Below are 20,101 nucleotides of genomic sequence, written 5' to 3' on the forward strand. Positions count from 1 at the left end.
CCTGGCACGCCAGCCTCCTTTGTCCACCTCTCCCTGATGTACGCCAGACAAGTCCCTATATCACAGAGGTGCCGCTTTCCTCTTTGATAGCAGAGCTCGTAGCCAGTCGTTGCTGCTTGTCCACTTTAAAAAGACCGCCTCTGTATTCCATCACCAATTCGTCTTCTCCTGTGTACCGACTCCGCACAAGCAGTTCGATCTCTACGGCGCGTAGCCTGTCCTTTGCGCATCGTTGTCGATGTGCACACCTTTGTGCAATCATATCCATGCCCTGTCCGAGTTGCGTGGGCTCGAAGCACTACGCACCATTATAAGAAAGTTGACAATGCATCCCATGCACTGGAAGTAACATATCTGCTGCGTCTACTGACATTATCCGCTGGAGACGCCGTACAGATGCAAAAAGTATATCTCCGCCAGTCCACGCGCGATTTAATTCTCCACCGCTCCAGGCGTGGATCCAACCTTCCCGGTGGTTTAACACGTTGTGAGGGGCTGGCATTGAGGAGAATCCGGGTGGGTGATGACGGTTGTTTGTTTGTTTGTTTGTTTATTGATACTGTTAACCCTTTGAAGGGTCATTACAGGAGTGGTAGGGAAAAAAAAGACAGCAAAAATACCAACAAATCTGTCATCAAGCGCATTGTACACGTAACAAGTCATTAAAGAGGACGAAAGAAGTATACACATTGCCCTATTACATTGTAGAAGAGAGCAACAAAAAACATAATCACGCACACTCAAGAGCATCTACACAGTAAAACACTATATAAAGACACGAAACACAATACACGGACTTAACTCAGTCATGTTAGCACACCGCGCTCCCGGAATAAATAAAAGAGTCTAAATTAACCAAAAATGCACTGAGCGAAGAAGATTGAACTACGGAATCGGGAAGCATGTTCCATTCTTTTATTGCTCTGGGGAAGAAACTATATTTAAATGCATCGTTACGAGTTACTGGAGGCGGAATATACATGCTATGGCGATGTCTAGATGATTCATTAGAACGAATGTCGAAATAATCGGTCCTATTGATTTTAATTGCGTTACTGATAATAAGGAATAGAAACTTGAGCCTGTCGAATTTGGTCCTTAATTCTAACTTGGGAAGGTCTGCAAGGTGACACAGCTCTGAGGGGGAGTGAACTCGGCGATATTTATTAAATATGAATCGAGAGGCTAACCTCTGAATCCTTTCTAGTTTGTTACAGTTTTTTTGCGTGTGAGGATCCCAGACAATTTTAGCGTATTCAATTATAGGTCTGACCAGTGTTCTATAAGCCAAGTTTTTAATTTCAGGAGTTGTACTATGTAAGTTGCGCCTCAGACTCCACAGCACTTTATTAGCCTTATTGCATGTTTCCTCTACGTGCCTATTCCATCTAAAGTCGCTAGTAAATATTAGTCCCAAATACTTGTGTTCATCTACCCTTCCGAGCACACTATCACGAATATGGTAAGGAAATTCTAAGGTAGTTTTTTTCCTAGTGGTAGACATACAAACAGATTTCGAGGGATTAATGGTCATTTGCCAGTCATCGCACCATTTAGTAATATTGTCTAGGCTATGTTGTATGTTCATTTGATCACTGGGAGAATTTATTCTATTGTAAATGACACAGTCGTCGGCGAATAATCTTATAGGGACAGAAACAAGGCTTGGCAAGTCATTAATAAAAATAAGAAATAAAAGCGGTCCAAGGACACTGCCCTGTGGTACACCAGATAAGACCGGTAATAAGCTGGATGTATGTCCGTCTATTTCAACGTACTGGTGGCGGCACTCTAAATACGAAGTAAACCATGCCGTTAGCTTGGGATTTTTAAACATAATATTGATTTTAAGTAGAAGTTTAGGGTGGGAAACTTTATCAAAAGCTTTGGCGAAATCTAGGTAAATTAAGTCCATCTGTCCGCGGGAATTAATCGTTTGTGAAATATCATGAACTAGCTCAACTAACTGTGTAATCGTAGACAAACCTTTACGGAAACCATGCTGCAGTGGTGATAACAAGTTATACGTTTCTAAATAGTTCGATAAGTGTTTGGTCATGATATGTTCTAGTAGCTTAGAACACGTACTTGTGAGAGAAATTGGTCTGTAATTGCTAAAGTCTGAAGTGTTGCCGGTTTTATGGATTGGAACTATTCTGGCTAGTTTCCATGCGGAAGGGAAGTAACCATTGCTAACAGAGGAAACAAATATTTTCGTAAGGAACTTAGACACCCACTCAGCATATCTGACTAAAAATTCATTAGGTATACCATCTGGTCCGGGGCTTTTTTTGTGTTAATATTGAGTAACAGGTTCAGAACACCTTCTTCGGTTATCACAATATCTGAAATGGGTGGTGGGGGCCTCCTGGACATCAGGGACTCCTATTCTGAATCGCCCCTTCTGCCCGGCTGCCACTACAGAGGCGACGGTAGCTCACTTCATGCTAACGTGCCCAGCAGTTCGGGCGGCACGCAAGCGATACTTCAGCATTCAGGGTTACCCACCCAGCTGACCTCCAGACACATGAACCCCAACACCGGGACCCGTTGGCATTCATAACCAACACCGGCCTGCATAAGTACAGTCGTGATCAGAGTGACCTGCAACGCTCTGGCGGCCACTTTGTCCTCTTCTGCGTTTGATGGAAAATGAATACGCTGTGCTGCGCAGTACCAGGCTCGCGGGCAAGCTGCTCGGCAGCTATAGAGAGCTTTGCAGGCGTGTCCGACACGGATTGCTTCGTGATATCCTCTCGTACCATCAGATGCGTGTTGGAGGTCATATTGCGCGTGATAGTACATATAACTTTCTTATGCTGAAAGGCATATATGCGTAATGAAAAAAAAAACTCTATAGATATGAAGTAGCTCTCATTATCACTACCTCAGCATATCGTAGTAGCAGTAGTAGAAGAAACTTTATTTAAACACAACAATTAGATGCCTAAGACGTTGACGACCCGCTGCATGAGGAGGCGGTGTTCACCTTCAGCTCTAAGCAAGTCTGGCGAGGTCCCCACAATATGGGAGGGGTAGGGAAAGAGACTTGACTGCTGAGCAGCCGGGCAGGATTATAAACAGTGGGAAAGCTTGGTATAAGGGTTTGGGCAGTTGAAACATGAAGGATCGCGTCGTAATTTGTACAGATAAAGCCATGCAAGTGTGACAAGTGTGTTGAGTTGTATCTGTCGAAAGATGTGAGCTCGGATAAGGGGATCAACGGCGCCCGTTTAAGAGTTTCACGGGCAAGCCGGTTAGCCAGCTCATTGCCGTCAATCCCCGAGTGCCTAGGGATCCGTCGCAGGAACACGGGGAAAGGCTGCAGCTGCACAAGTGCAGCCTTAAGTTCCGTGCACATATGGTGTGACTGTTTTTGACTGAATGGCCCGAACGGCTGCCTGGGAGTCAGTGCAGATGTTCTAGTTAGGTACAGGTGTGAGCGAATGAAAATGTTGAGTGGCGTGAATGATGGAAAGGACCTCGAACGAGAGAATGTCAGGGGGGTGTATGAACGGGCCGCTAGTGTGACCTAAGAGGGGTAGAAAGAAGAGAATTAAAGAGGACTTGCCAGCCGGAGCCGCGAGGAGCCATGTAAGCAGCATCCGTGTATGCCATACCATGAGCATTGAAAGGGGGATTATGTTGAGAGGAAGCAGCATGTCGGCGGCCTGCATGCAGGACTGGTGGCATATTCGAGTGAAGTGGACGTATACGGACGTTAGATACCCCAGGTGTGGAGGGAAGACGAAGAGGGTCCGTGTGGGTGGGAGGAATTGTAGCCTGGTTGAGAAGCCAGCGCCCGTGAGCTGTGCTTGAGAGGCGAACCACTTGCCGATCGCGGTGAAGGAAAAGGAGATTGCGAAGAGGATGGAAGATGTAGATGCCAGTGGCATGAAGTTTATCGGTGGACGTGGTTATGGGGAGGCGGAGAGCAGTCTTATATCGCATAATATAAGTTACTTTACACCTGTCACTGAATCTCGGGCTACATAGTGGTAACCGTCCCGTCATTTTTCTGTCGGTCCAACGCAGATGAGCTTGAGCGAGCTTTTCGATCCTGCTGTCCACTGCGCCGAGCACGGCTTCCCCATGGATCATTCGAAGGAAGTAATCTGGGCCTGGCGGCATAACGATCTCCAGAGATATCCTGGTGGCCGCCACTTCCTGGACGAGGGCGGACAAGTCCCGAGCCTCGGACAGATCATCACGAACCGACCTCTGGCTGCTCTTCTCAGGGTGAGTGATGTCGGCATCTCTGCGTAGCTTAGAGAGCAGCCTCCAACTCCTCCCATCTTTAACAAAAGAAAGAAATACTAATATGAGAACAGATCTATCAACAATACTAAGTAAAAATGTGTGGCAGTGATATTTTGAGCCTGTCTAATGTGAGAGTATGGCAGGACCACCTGCGCTTAAAAAAGCATTATGTCATGAGGGCTGTATATTTTGTAATGTATTAATTTTAATTTTAATTTACATGAGGGAAAAAAATTGACAGAAATATTCAGCAGGGTAAGGTGAATCCCACTTGGTGCTCCATGTTTACTGATGTGCATGATATCGATGAAAGAACGCAGAACTGAAATTTGTTGCATAGGAAGTTACTGACACGTTACGTTAGGATCCGTCTCAATGCTCGACGTCCTGGTGTTACCGCTACCGAAGAGGAACCTTCTCGAGCTTTCCCTTTTTGGCACACATGGGCTTTACCTCTCACAAAAATTTCTTTAGGGAATCCATGGAGAGTATATATAAAGTCTATTGATCCTTTATTAATTTTTTTGGTTAGGAATGCTCTTAGCGCTGTATTAAGCTTTGTTTTCCCAGAAAAATAACACGATTTCTTCAGCACATAACCCACAGCGCCGAAGACGACGATATAAACCTCTGGAGTGACCCGCTTCTGTTCGCTTTGTACGAAGGCGAATTTACTTCTATTGTTGACTGCATAGTGCTTATTGTCCGGGCTTTTTTACCAGCAAAGCCATCTTCTGAGGACCATCTCCAAGATCGCCCTTGAAGAAGTGCTTGTACAGAGGTTCTGGGTACTAAAAACGAAAGCCAGCATGGAGATCATCGGGGCTGCCTGGCGCATTTCGTTCAACTTGATGTCTGGCGATAAGGTGACCACTTTGGCTGTGGTTCACGTAACTTGATAAAGCGCTTAAAGAAAAGCTGCGCATTACGTGCGGTTAACCGTTATCATGATGGCTGCCTTTGTATGCAGCAGCTCAGCGTTTTTTTTTCAGTTGTACCAACAGAGGTAATTAGTAAACATCATTAGTGAAAAAGTTTTCAATGCTCATTTAAGGCTCCAGCGCTTATCGTTAAATTTTAGAGGCGGTTCTGAAGCAGCTCATCCTGTTTTTTGCACCGACGTACCTGCTGTGTACTCCTGCTTTTTAGTCTAAGGAGGCCGGTGAAAGATTAAAAGAAAATCAGGTGGCTGCGCTTTGCACTGCCCCTGTTACAAATCTGCTAACTGCGCATTGGCAGGGAGAACCAACCAAAAATCTAATTGCATTCATGCGCCTATCTGCAATAGTTAAATAATTATATAATTATCTATAATTTAGTTAACCACGTTTATGATATGATTGTTTTTTCTGGTGTCCGCCAGCTCTGGTATTACAGCGCCCGTATAGCCGTCCACATTGCTTGTAGATGCTATTAGTCAAAAGGCCCAGCGCCCGGTCTTTTACATGCGTGAGTGTTGGACCGTAGCGCCATCCTTGGGGAGGGACGAAAGCAGTTTTCCGCCGAAAGCCCTTCTCGCCCTGGAGCTCCCCTCTTTCTCTACGCGGCCTTCTCTCAAAGCCCCAAAACGATCACGTATGACAACGAAGTGTATCGTGGCATGTATGTGCTTTTTGCACGCGTTATTAGAAATCGGAAATTATAATTCCGTGCATTATCAAATGCACAGCTCGAGTGATATCTTGATGAACATTGAGAAGACACTGGCAGCAGTTATTTTTTGTGACTCGTTTGGAGAGCAGCGGGCGCTTGTATGCCGGTCCCGTAGGAGGGCTTAGAGAGTCTCGTTGAATCTCGTTAAGTCTCGTACGGTGCCGGGATGTTCTCGTTTCAGTGCCCGGATGAGTGGCTCTCGGTCTCTGCGTGACGTCACCACACAGCCGACAAATGGAGCTAAAATCATTTCATGCTTAAAATTGCGCGCTTCCCTAAAACACCTGCTTACCAGCCAGTCCAGATCGGCACTGCAAATATGGCATTACGATAGTCCACCTGTTGCCCATGCGCAGAGGCTAGCCGAGGAAGGCCCACGAGTTATCTACGAAGGCCCCGTGGCGCGGAGCATGGTGGATGCTGTGCGTCAGGTTGGCGGCGTTCTTTCCACCGGAGACCTGGCCGAACACCTCGCTTCGACCGAGCCACTGGAGGTGGAGCCCGTGTCCACCATCTACCGCGGTGACGTCAGAGTGCACACCACTCCGATGCCCACACAGGGCGCCGTGCTGCTTGAATCACTCAACATACTTGAGGGATTCGACCTTCAAGGTGAGTGAGCGACCCTAGCAGTCATCCTGTAAGAAGGGGTTCGATGAGCCGTCATGTGCTCTACGTACTGTACATGATATCGTTTTCGTTGGGCAGCTGAACGCACGACTGGAGAAGACGTTCAGCCCACTAGCTTCAAGCAGCGCTTCTTTAGGTGTCCACTAGGCGACGCTGGGACTCGCGCCATGAAAAAAGGAACTTGTACCGGTTTTCAAAGTCAGATGCGTACGCTGTCCTCTAGACTGATGCAGAAATCACGCATATTGGCGTCGTCGGCTCACTTGTTCTAGGGTGCCACTAGGTTCTAATGCGCCAGAGTTCTCTACACATCTTCAAAGATGTTCCGGTAGATTACCTTGGGGACCCGCGCATTCTGCAACGTGGAAAATGTGGGTGAACTCACGCGTTCTTTGGTGCTGGCAGTGGTCTGCGCCGCGGGTGCTGCCGGTGCGTAAAACTAGTGCGGTAAGCGGCTCTCATGTTGGATCCGAATATCCACGAGCTCAGGGCGTGAGTCACGGCTGACGATAGGAGTGCGTTGCAGGCTTCGCTCATTTTTGCGGGAAATCACGCTCGCCATGTGGAATTTCAGCCGATTTTCCAATTCACGTTTAAAATCCTTGGGCCCAGGTCTGAAGATCTGGCTTCCATCCGGCCTACCAAAGAATACAGAAAAGTAGAAGAAAAAACAACCATATGCCGCCGATGGGATCCGAACCCACGACCTCCGAATTACGCTTCCGGTGCTCTACCGCTGAGCTACGGCGACGGCTGTCAAATCTTCTGCTTTCGGGGTATTTATGTTTACAAGTAACCTAACCTTGGGAGTGTTCACCAGCACCAGGCACATTCTTCTGCTTTGCTAATCAATTAGCTTTAAGCGATAACATATTCAGTAATATTTTAAATTGATCAACACCGCAAAATAAATAAATTAAAAATCCCCTGTGCTCCTTGGTCTCTGTGGCTGTTGGCTTCTCTCATATTTATAACGAGCCCCTCATTCCCCTTCCCTTGTTTGCTTAATTGCTTAGCGAGGGCCTCGGTTCTGGCAGCCTTGACGCCATAGGAAGCATAAGAGGGTTCTCAGACAGCTTCCACCCTCGCCGTTCGATGATGTTCTACGTCACATCAGCGGTAACTCAGGACGTGCTACGTCCACCGCATAAGAACGTGGGTGGCGCTGGTGAACACTCCCAAGGTTAGGTTACTTGTAAACATAAATACCCCCGAAAGCAGAAGATTTGACAGCCGTTGCCGTAACGCAGCGGTAGAGCACCGGACTCGTAATTCGGAGGTCGTGGGTTCGGATCCCACCGGCGGCATGTGGTTGTTTTTTCTTCTGCTTTTCTAATCAATTAGCTTTAAGCGATAGCATATTCAGTAATATAAAATAAATAAATTAAAAATCCTCTATGCCCCTTGGTCTCTGTGGCTGTTGGCTTCTCACATATCAATAACGAGCCCCTCATTCCCCTTCCCTTAATTGCTGTATATATATATATATATATATATATATATATATATATATATATATATATATATGTGTGTGTGTGTGTGTGTGTGTGTGTGTGTGTGTGTGTGTGTGTGTGTGTGTGTGTGTGTGTGTGTGTGTGTGTGTGTGTTTGTGTGTGTGTGTGGTTGGTTGGTTGGTTTATGGGGTTTAACGTCCCAAAGCGACTAAGGCTATGAGAGGCGCCGTAGTGGAGGGCTCCAGAAATTTCGACCACCTGGGGTTCTCTAACGTGCACTGACATCGCACAGTACACGGGCCTCGAATTTCTCCTCCAAAGAAATTCAGCCGCCGCGGCCGGGATCGAGCGCGCGTCTTTCGGACCAGCAGCCGAGTACCGTAAACACTGAGCCGCCGCAGCGGGAGCTTTGCGGTTAGCGCGTTCGTTTAACTTAGTTCGCGTTGGTCACCAAACTGCGCACTGTTCGGAGCTGAAATTTCGTCTGGCCCGGCTCAGCAAGGAGATGGAAGAGTACGCGCGAATACTGAGCAGATAGCATTGGCATCAAACTGTGTGTGTGTGTGCGTGTGCGTGTGCGCGCGTGTGTGTGCGTGTGTGCGTGTGTGCGTGCGTGCGTGCGTGCGTGTGTGCGTGCGTGTGTGTGTGTGTTTGTGTGTGCGCGCAGGACCGAGCGTTTTCAAGAGGGATTTGCTTTCGCTAGTTTCCCCCTTTTTATATGGGTTGGACACGGAAGAGGGGAGCGCGAAATGGGGAGAGTATTCCGATAAGTAGATGGAAGTAAGAAATACAAGTAAAAGTAATAAGCATGGATAGGAAAAGGCAGAATGGGGCCCGCACGAAAAACCGGAGAGTGCGCAGAACATGCGAGGAGTGGGGAAATAAAATATCCATATGCGACCTCTCTTTTATTCAATAAGGAAGCATGCGGTGCGTATCATTTTTTTAACACCTTATTTCTCAGACTTGGAAAAGTAAATTGATGATCGTTCAAGTAATTCAGGAAAATGGAAACGCAATGCTAAAAATACTTTGATCTTAGCTTTTGTTTTCTCTTATTATCCGGCAAGCAAGTGTGTGCGGCTTTTGCCTGACGTCCGAGACAACGTGCTGCAGTGTCGATAACCACGTGTGCTAGGAACACTTTTGCCCTACTAGAAGTTCGCTTGCTTGTGCCTCCAGCGCCCTCTGGCAAGAGGTCTTATTTTGCGCGTCAGTGTTTTTTGGCAAAAATTCCCAGGAACGTCGCAATTTTTTTCTGCTGCTACCATTTGCATCAAACGTCGATTTGCGTATGGATAGAAATACATAAGCTTCACTCAGGCGAATACTGAAAGACAATGAATGACATTAATAAAACTGGAGGAGACATAATCTACGCCTTAAGTGTACGGCACGATAGTGTTAAAGGTTTAATTGCCACGTATGCCGAACTAGTCATTGTCTAATTAACATTCATAGGCCGCTGAGTGTTCTCATGCCACTCCTGGAGCAGTGGTGCACCAGTTAAGCGATGCGCCACCAGCCCGGCAGTTCCAAACACAGCTGCTGATAGAGCTTGCGAGGCCCAGGTTCCCCAGGTTGCGCTTCCCGAGCAAGCTATCGCAACAAAGCTATAATTTACCCGCCAATTGTCATGATTGACACTTTGCTCACAATATGCTTGGCAGGTGCGACGGCGTGACAAGGCAACGTCACCTAGGTTGCAGTTATGGCACCTGCTTTTTCGTTTACTACGTCGTCGCCGCCGACGACTCCGGATCCTCTGCAGAAAGTGACTGCGTTAATAAATGACATAAATAAACGAAACTTAGGTAAATTTCTTGCGCACTGAGAAAGGAAATTAGTTCCTCTCAATAAAATTTTCCTGTCTGTAGCCATGTAACCGTAACTGAGATCTCACCCTGGTAATACACATGACATGCAGAGCTATCTGCAATGGCGTTAATAATGCGATAGGATTTAAGTTGTCTCACAATAAAGTTTCCAGCTTCTCTGCCACAAGATGCCCTGACTGCACAGCGCGGTCAGGTGAACTACAGAAAATGAATTAAGGTAGAGTAGCGGGTAGATTCAGCTGGTTTAGAGGGTCGGTTTAGTATAAATTTATGACAACTGAACTGAGGTATTTATTTATTTATTGTACCCTCAGGGCCCGAAGGCATTACAGAGTGGAGTGGGAATACATAAAAAAAATTCACCCAAAACAGCAACAACAAGCAGAGAAAACAAAAATAAACCTGAAATACATGACAAAGTGACGTTTTCTTACAACTTTGGATCGTTTGAGACTGATGTACAGGACGGTAAAATTTTGCCTTTTAAAGAATTGTTTACATTTTTTCCCTGCTACTGGCCGAAGTATTATGCCTGAGTTCTGTTCGTTGATGCAAAAATTTGTACAAGGGGCCAAGGCCTCGTCAGGCTCTTAGCCTTTAGCCTTGGCCTCCTCTTAGACACTGTCTGAGGAACAAATAAAGAAAAAAACACAGGAAGGCAATGATATTAGAATGCAGTGGGGATAGATTAAAACAGTGTGCAGACAGTGAAAGGCAATTTTTATACAGTAATAAACGACACATACTCAGAAAGAAACATTAAGGACTTTACGAAATGCAATATTATTAGAAATACCTGCGATGTCGTGCGGAAGGTGATTCCAGGTGACAAAAGTTCGGGGTATGAATGAGTCATGAAAACATTTGGTGTGACAAGATGGGATTCCAACTTTATGACTGTGATCAACGCGTGCTGAAATGTAACATGGTCTTGACAGTAACTTAGGATTGAGAGAGCTGTTGTGGTAAATTTTATGAAAAAGACACAATGAGGCTATTGATCTGCGGTGGGAAAGAAGTGGTAGGGACAAACTTGATTTCATGGCGGTTACACTGCTTGTTCGGTGATAATTAGAAAGAATGAAACGGCATGCGCGGTTCTGCACAGCTTCCAAATCTGAAACGAGTGAATCGATGCCAGGGCTCCAGACAGATGCAGCATATTCTAACTTGGACCGTACCAATGTTTTATAAAGTAATAATTTTATTGACCTAGATGAACGTGAGAAATTTCTGCGAAGGTACCCAAGCATGCAATCAGCGTTATTTGTTATGCATTCAACGTGAGTTTTCCACGACTGGTTACAAGAAATGTAAACACCTAGATATTTATAACATGGCACGGTTTGGAGACACACGTTGTTAAAGTGATAAGAAGAAGGGGCATTAGAGAGACGAGAAATGCACACATGTTCACATTTATTAATGTTTAGTTGCATGTTCCAAATAAAACACCAGTCAAGAACCTATTGAGGACAAGAGACATCATTACCATCTTTATTTTCGCGGTAAATAACACAATCATCGGCAAAAAGATTAATTGAAGGAGAAATGTTCGCCGGGAAGTCATTTATATTGTTGCATTAGGAGTGTCGCCGTTTCGAACAGGCGAAGCAGCGCCGCATCGTCCATCGATTTATCCGCCTTCCCAACACGGCAACTACATCCTCATGTGATGATCCGCCCACTTTGCAGCAGCCTTCAAGTCAAAACAACCTCACTACCATCGTCCGCAGGGAAATCGAGGCCTTGACTCCTGTTACCCTTCCATCCCCTCCTGCAGAGGCCACAATAGCTATGATACAGGCTGTTGTCCGCCAAGAATTCGCGAATGTGGGCCTCGTCTCCAATCCTACCACGCCACCCCCTGCACCACAGCCAATACCAGTGGTTGCTGCTGCTACCGCAACCCCGTCCTACACACCGCGCTACCCTGCCCGCAATCCTGCGGAGTGGCGCACATCTGACAACCGGCCTATTTGCTTCGTCTGCTGTCGAGCTTGCCATACGTCCCGCTATTGCCGCAGCCGCCCGGTTCCCCCCCCTAACCCCTACAACAGACCCCTCCGCCACGACTATTATGCACCACGGCCCGTTTCTGTCCCCCCGGCAAAGCTTCGTACCGAGAACATTGCGCAAGTCCGTCGTCCTAGCCGTTCGCCATCGCCCCAAGCCCACCGTTCTCGATCACCTACTCCTCGCCGCAGCTTCTCCCCAACGTACCAAGACCCCTACTCGGGAAACTAGGCGACGCAGCGCCCGGACGTGACGCTGCGTTACCCACCCGGACTGCCAACTGTGTTTCGACCATCGCACCACGCCGCAACCTGATCAATGTTCTCGTGGATAGAGTCCCTGTGCCTCATTGAGTGCCTCATAGAGTCCTCATTGACACTGGAGCCCATATTTCAGTTCTTAGTTCGTCGTTCCGCCAGCACCTCAAGAAAGTTCTTACGCCCGCTGACACCTCGACAGTTCGTGTTGCTGATGGAAGCACTACTACCATCATCGGAATGTGCACTGCGCGCGTTAGTATTGCCGGCCACCACGTCCCTGTGCTCTTCGCCGTCCTTACTACTTGTCCTCAAGACGTCATTTTAGGGCTAGACTTTTTAACAGCCCATTCCGCTATCATCGACTGTTCCTCCGGGCTTCTGCGGCTAGCCCTGCCCCATTGTGTTCCCGACCCTAGTGCTGACCATTCCCAGCCTCGCCTCCGCTCCAGTACATTTACTCGCCTACCTCCCGAGGCGGCAGTATACGTGCCCATGTCATCTTTTCTCCCTCCCTGACGGCAACTACCTTGTCAACCCCCTCACCGACGTCACTCTACAACACAACATCGCCCTACCTCATAACATTGTACACCTCGAGAACAACCTCACCTACATCCCCGTACTCAACTTCAGCATATCTTCGCAAGTTCTCCCGGAGGGCATGTTCCTTGCCGAGCTGTCACCTTTGTCCAGCTTTACTATTTCTGCAGTGCTGTCCGACCGTCACGGCGAGGTACCTGCACAACCTGTCCCGTCACTTAGTGCGGAAGACCGCATCTCTGCCATGGTTGCCTCTGAACTGCGTCCAGAATATGCTAGTGCCCTTGCCGACCTTCTGCGGTCGTACAGCGGCATTTTTGATTTCGGCCATGGATCCCTGGGCCAAACGTCCGTCGTCACACATCGCATCGATACTGGAGATGCCCGCCCTCTTCACCGACGGCCTTACAGAGTTGCTCTTTCAGAACGCCAGATCATTCAGGAAGAAGTGGACAAAATGTTGGCCAGCAACATTATTGAGCCGTCGAGCAGCCCCTGGGCGTGTCCGGTAGTACTTGTCAAAAAGAAGGACAACAGCTGGAGGTTTTGCGTAGATTATCGACACCTAAACAAGATAACAAAGAAAGACGTGTACCCTCTTCCTAGGATCGATGACGCCCTCGACTGCCTGCATGGTGCCAACTACTTCTCCTCCATAGATCTCCGTTCTGGATATTGGCAGGTCTCTGTTGACGAAAGAGATCGTGAGAAGACGGCTTTTGTCACCCCGGATGGACTCTACCAATTCAAGGTGATGCCTTTCGGCTTATGTAATGCCCCTGCGACCTTCGAGCGCATGATGGACTCCTTACTACGGGGGTTCAAATGGACCACATGTCTGTGCTACCTCGATGACGTCATCGTATTTTCATCAACCTTTGAGGGCCACCTCCATCGTCTTTCGGCTATTCTTGGCGTCTTCCGACGAGCTGGCCTTCAGTTGAACTCCAAGAAGTGTAGATTTGGTCGCCGGGAACTCAAGATCCTAGGGCATTTGGTCAACACCGATGGCATTCAGCCGGACCCCGACAAAATTCGCGCTGTAAGTGGTTTTCCTATACCGCAATCTAGCGGCGACGTGCGTAGCTTCCTTGGACTTTGCTCATACTTCCGGCGATTTGTACCACACTTCGCGGAAATCGCCCGTCCGCTCACGCAGCTTCTGAAAAAAGACGTCTCCTTTTCCTGGGGCCACAAACAATCGGCCGCCTTCGCCGCTCTTATTGCCCACCTCACCCGTCCGCCACTGTTGGCTCACTTCAATCCATCCGCCCCCACAGAAGTACGCACCGACGCAAGTGGTCATGGCATTGGTGCCGTTCTTGCACAACATCAGCTCGGCTCCCCTCGCGTCATCGCCTATGCCAGCCGACTCCTCTCTACGGCCGAACAGAATTATTCCATCACTGAACGTGAGTGCTTAGACCTAGTTTGGGCCATTACGAAGTTCCGCCCCTACTTGTATGGGCGGCCATTCACCGTAGTCACTGACCACCACGCCTTGTGTTGGCTTTCTACACTCAAAGACCCTACTGGCCGCCTTGGACGTTGGACCTTGCGCCTCCAGGAGTACAATTTTTCAGTAGTTTATAAGTCTGGCCAGTTGCATCGAGACGCCGATTGCCTGTCCCGTCATCCAGTCGACCCGCCAAGCCAACCTGAATGTGACAGTGAAGATTGCGTGCTCTCTATTTCTGACTTTTCAAACATTCGCCGAGAGCAACGCCAGGACCCTCAGCTTCGCGAAATTATCAATCGCCTCTGCGCCGATCGCCATGACCCTTCCCTTCATTTGTTTGCGCTCCACGACGGCACCCTATACCGACACAATATGCGACCTGATGGCCCCGACCTTCTTCTAGCCGTCCCTCAGCACCTACGCACAGCCGTCCTTGAACAGCTTCACGACGTTCCTACTGCGGGTCATCTCGGCGTCTCTCGCACATACGACAGTGTGCGCCGTCGGTTCTTTTGGCCAGGACTATACCGCGCCGTCAGCCGCTACGTGGCTGCTTGTGACCGCTGTCAACGCCGGAAAAAGCCATCAGTTTTACCAGCTGGACTTCTGCAGCCGATCGACATCCCCATAGACCCATTTTCTCGTGTGGGTCTGGATCTTCTAGGGCCTTTTCCGCTGTCCGCATTGGGGAACAAATGGATTGCGGTGGCCACTGATTACACCACACGCTACGCGGTCACACGAGCAATACCAACCAGTTGTGCAACTGATGTTGCTGCTTTCCTCCTCAACGACGTTATACTCGTGCATGGAGCTCCCCGCCAACTGCTCACCGACCGTGGCCGTTGCTTTCTTGCACGTATAGTCGACGAGATCCTGCGGTTGTGCAACGTTCGTCATTCTTTCACGACTGCCTACCATCCACAGACGAACGGGCTTACCGAACGCCTTAACCGGACATTGACTGACATGCTGTCCATGTACGTTTCTGATGACCACCGCGACTGGGACATCACTCTGCCATTTGTGACATTTGCATACAATTCTTCGCGTCAAACCACTACCGGCTACTCCCCCTTCTATCTTCTATACGGCCGTGACCCTCTGCTTCCTTTTGACAGCCTGCTCCCTTCAGTCGCCACTGCCAGCTCATATGCTCGTGACGCCATAGCCCGAGCTGATGCTGCCCGCGTTGTTGCACGCAACCGACTCACAGCCTCCCAGCACTCCCAGAAACGTCGCTATGATTCCTGTCATCGTAACCCCCAGTATTCTTGCGGCTCTCTCGTGCTGCTTTGGACCCCAGCTCGCCGCGTGGGCCTCTCGGAAAAGCTTTTGCCCCGTTATACAGGACCCTACCGTATTTTACGACAAGTGACTCCAGTGACATACGAAATTGCACCCTTGAATCCCGCACGCCATACCTCTACACCTCGCACTGAGACGGTCCATGTTGCACGCCTCAAGCCGTACTACACGGACCCTGGTTTGGGCTAGTTCGCACCGGGACGGTGCTTTTCAGCCGGCGGGGTAGTGTTGCATTAGGCGGTGCATGCACTGATATGCGCATCAGGAAAGACGAAGACGAAGCTCGTGAGTTTTGAAGAAGACGACGGTCGAGCAGTGTCGGCTGGTGCCTGCAGAAAACGCCTGTCGTTTGAAAGCCCTGTCTTTCGTGTCCGCCCTGTCTGCAATCCCAAGCGGAACTACCCCGTAACAATATAGATGAGAAAGAGGAGGGGCCCAAGAACTGACCCCTGAGGTACGCCGGAAAGAATGCGAGTTTATATTGTTCACTGTTGCGAATTGTGAATGGTTAGAAAGAAAGCATTGTAGCGATGCAAGGATGTTAGGGTCTATATTAAGATTGCTTAATTTTAGAAAGAGAAGCTCATGCGAAACAGTGTCAACCGCTTTCGACAAGTCCAAGAATATGCAGTCTGCCTGAGAACAGCGGTCAATGATGCAATGAAGGTCATGTGTGAAACATATTAGCTGAGTTTCGCATGAAAAAGACTTATGAAAACCATGCTGGGCAATGCTGAAAAAGGAGTTAGATTCTAAAAAAGAGATGAGATGACAATATATGACGTGTTCCATGATCTTGCACGGTATACTAGTGAGTGATATAGGTCGAAAGTTATCAGGAGAATGTTTATTTCCGGACTTATGCAGTGGAAGCACCTTCCCAATTTTCCAATCATTGGGCATACAACCTGTTGCAAGAGACTGTTGAAAAAATTTAGTAAGAAGTATGGAACAATAGTACTTTGTATGAATTAAAAACTTCGAATTAATGTTGTCAACACCGCAGGAAGAGGAAACCTTAAGATTTTCTATGATGCACTGGATGCCTGACGCGTCGAATATAACTGGATCCATAGGAAGAGCATCAAAAACAGGGCACACGCGATGAACAAGCGAAACATTGCTAGAAAATGCCGCAGCAAATATATTGTTTAGAACGGAAGCACATTCGTATGGAGGAAAGGCAACACCATCAGAAGAAGTAAGTAGAATTGTGGAAGGGTCCTTCTTGTTAACTACATTCCAAAATTGTTTAGGATTATTGACCAGCATAGCAGGCATTGTGTGGTTAAAAATGTGTCCTTTGCGTTTTTTAGCCCAGCTTTGTACTCTGCAATTGCGGAAAAGTAGACCTCCCATCGTTGTTTAGAATTCAACAACTTAGCAGAGCGGAACAAGCGCTTCTTTGTATTGGAGAGTCTTTTTAAAACATCAGTTTAGAAAAAAATTTATTTACATATGTACACATGCCAAGGTTACCAGGTACAGTGACATTTTCAAGAACACATGACAATAAGCATGTAAGGCGAGCCAACTAAACAGCTACCATAAACATCTCTAACTAATAAGAATTGCTCGTGGGCGATGTAAAACAGGATAGAATACCTATTGACACAAGGGTGAAAGGCAATAATTTGACATTGAAATATTTAAAAGGACACCTTAGCGCCAGTTTGGCCTAAAAACCAGGACACGACGACTATTATTCACAGAAATGAATGGGCATGACCATTGCCGGAGGAACTCTTCCTCACCCAAGAAAAAGAGTTCCTCGGACAAAAAACTGATGAGCTTCCGTCGGAGACGGCCGAGAATCGGCCACACAGCGCGGCGTCGAAAGCCACCAGCGACCGCGGCGCATCGACTGCGCCATAAACTAAAAAGACCCGCAACAATTAACAGGCGAGCAAAACGGCCGCTGGGGAATCGGCCGCGGGAGACGAAGTACGAAATGCCCTGCCCACGGAATCCCGCATGAACCGCGCGCCAAAAGACACGCGGTACCACGCAGGTGACTGTAGCGTGGCGATTAGATTCCGGGAGCGGGCAATTCGGACAGGTACTGGAGCGTAAAACACCCCATCGCTCTAACCGATCACAAGTAGGGAGCACTGCCCAGCCAAGTTTCCAGACAAAGTCGCGTAGATGGTCTGGGAGAGGTGTCGACGCTAAGCGCGCCCACTGAACGCGGCGCATAAGTGAGCGGCGAGCCGCCGGCACAACAGGCAACAATAGCAAGCCCATAATGTCCACCACACGGTCTGCGACGATGTTGACATCAGGTGCTACTGCTGTTACATGCCTGTAAAAGGCCACTGACGAGGCATAGAAAGCGGAAGGTTGCTCTGACTGAGGTCCATGATTAACAGGGGCCGCGGGATCCAAAAAGCGCAAAGAAGGGCCCAAAAAGTACCGAGTCAGGGTTCGCGCCGGAGACGCGTTTCCTAGCAGGATACGCAAAATACCCTTTAAAGCTAACAGCGAGGACGTAACAGACAAATTTAGAAAGGCAAAACCTCCTCTCTCCCGTGGTTGTCCAAGAACAGCACGAGCCACAAGGTCGGTACCATCTGACCAAAAATAGAAAAAACTGTAGTCTGCACCCGCCTTATGACACGGAGGGGTGGTTTAACAGTATAGCAAAGGTACCAGAAGGCACCGAGAATGACTGACTGAACCAGGTAGCGCCTCTCAAGCAGAGGCAGGTCGAATGTCAGCGCCCTTCGCACACGAGCTGTAATGTCGTTGACGACTGAAGACCATACACCATCCCATATTCCAGCACAGTCGTAGGTCACACCTAAAATGCGCATCTGCGCGCACCACTGCAAAGGTATTGCAGATGAAATACGAGTCTGGGTAGACCCCACAAAAAAGTAACGACTCTTCGAGTAATTAAGAGCAGCTCCAGACAAGGAGGCGTACTCACGAAACACATTTAGAGTTTCAAACAGGCTGCGTTCATCAGCTAAGTACAGAGTGATGTCATCTGCATAAGCAGTGACGCGTACCGCTTCGCTCCCTGGCAAAGCCAGACCTCTAATAAGGGAGTGGCGATTCACTGCCAAGAGGAAAGGCTCTAATGCTAAGACAAACAAAAGGGGGGAGAGCGGACTACCTTGACGGACGCCACGGCGAACATCAAACGCGGTACTTTCCCGGCCATCGAGGAACAGAGTGCTTGAAATATCTCTGTACATCTCTTTAATGAGAAGCACGAAAGAAGCTGAGAAACCGAAAGCATCCAGCGTCCCGTAAATATACTCATGCTCTAAAAAGTCGAACGCCTTCTCTTGATCAAGGGAAACAAGAAGACCCCGTGCGCGCCGCCGTAAAGTATACGTTAGGATGTCTCGCGTTACAGAAGATAAACTATGTATTTCACGGCCTGGGATGGAGCAAACCTGGTGGCAGGAAATAAGCAACGGGAGGAGAGACCGCAGACGACGAACGAGTAATTTTGCTAGTACTTTGTAATCTGAATTTAGTAGGGTGATAGGGCGCCAATCTGGCGGACATGTCGAGAAAGGAGACTTTTTAGGAATTAGGACAATGCGGCCTCTTTTGAATGATTCAGGGAAGACTTGCTGAGTGAAGCATAATTTTAGTACTTCCGAGAAAATGGGGCCTACAATATCCCAGAATTGTAAATAGAACTCCACAGGAAGGCCGTCTGGTCCAGGTGCTGAGCCTCGTTTCATGGAGTTCAACGCCTCCTTGATTTCCCTTGTTGTTGGCAGAGCGATAAGGCCGTCATGGAGTTCAGTGGAAACCTGAGGCAAGCCTGCTAAAAATGGGTTTGCGGAAACTACATTGGGATCAAGTAGAAGGAGCGACTGAGCAATACTCCTGAAATGGTTATAAAACGCACTGAAATTCCTGCCACCTGGTTGGGGCATAGCCGCTGCGGTAGATGTAAAGGCAGGGGCACCTTGAGGGGTCAACAGCTCTTGACGCGCAAAGCGAAGTACCTCGGGATGAGCAATTGGACTGCGTCGACAACGCCATGCAGAAGCTGTCAAAAAAGAGGCACGTAAAAGGCGCTGTAGGCGCTCCGAAAGCTCCTCTTTCCATGCGCACATAAGCGACGAAGGCGACGGGGTGCGTTGAGCAATACGCAACTTCGCCGTCACCACGCGCACCTCATCAGACACGCGAGCCCTAAGGGCTCGACCAGATGCGCCGCAATGGTGACGCCACTGCTCCTTCAGACGGTCCCAGTCACCAGGCACGGCCCCAACAACCGAAAAACGCAAGACGCGCGTGAGCCCTTCTTTAGTGCTGGCGTCGTGAAGGATGCGTGAATCCAACCGCCATGGTCTCTGAGGAGATCCTGCAGCCGCCGGAACCGCGAGCGATAGAAGAAAAGGGCGGTTGTCTGATATGTGCACTGGCGAGGATGGTAGCATCATTACATTGGCTGCACACACTGTCCGCGAAAGGCTCGTCGGAACATACGCCCTGTCTAACCGACTCGCCGATAACCCGCGACGCCAAGTCCACACAAAGACGTTGCCATAGAGGAGCTCATAAGCGTCCGTGAGCATAAAATGGCTGACTAGGCGGCGCAACTCGCGCGCATTCCAGCCTGGCCTACCCCTACCAGGGCCTTGCACATCAGCGACCGTATCGAGCACGCAGTTGAAATCGCCCAACATCACAACATTACGCCCTCCAAGAAAA

General features: G+C 48.6%; 1 protein-coding gene across 2 annotated transcripts in view; it reads left to right on the forward strand.

The window, feature by feature from the left end:
• The window catches only part of LOC149347284 (uncharacterized), a 71,747-nt gene that overhangs the window by 21,121 nt on the left and 30,525 nt on the right, over positions 1–20,101 (forward strand). For both annotated transcript variants that reach the window (XM_089585548.1, XM_089585549.1), the window contains exons 4-5: positions 4,036–4,239; positions 6,270–6,525. In XM_089585548.1, the coding sequence (XP_089441674.1) occupies positions 4,036–4,239; positions 6,270–6,525 (460 nt within the window). The remainder of the gene's footprint in view (positions 1–4,035; positions 4,240–6,269; positions 6,526–20,101) is intronic.

This window comes from Amblyomma mixtum, chromosome 4 (genome assembly GCF_055824585.1).
Source record: "Amblyomma mixtum isolate Tamu chromosome 4, ASM5582458v1, whole genome shotgun sequence".
Lineage (NCBI taxonomy): Eukaryota > Metazoa > Arthropoda > Arachnida > Ixodida > Ixodidae > Amblyomma > Amblyomma mixtum.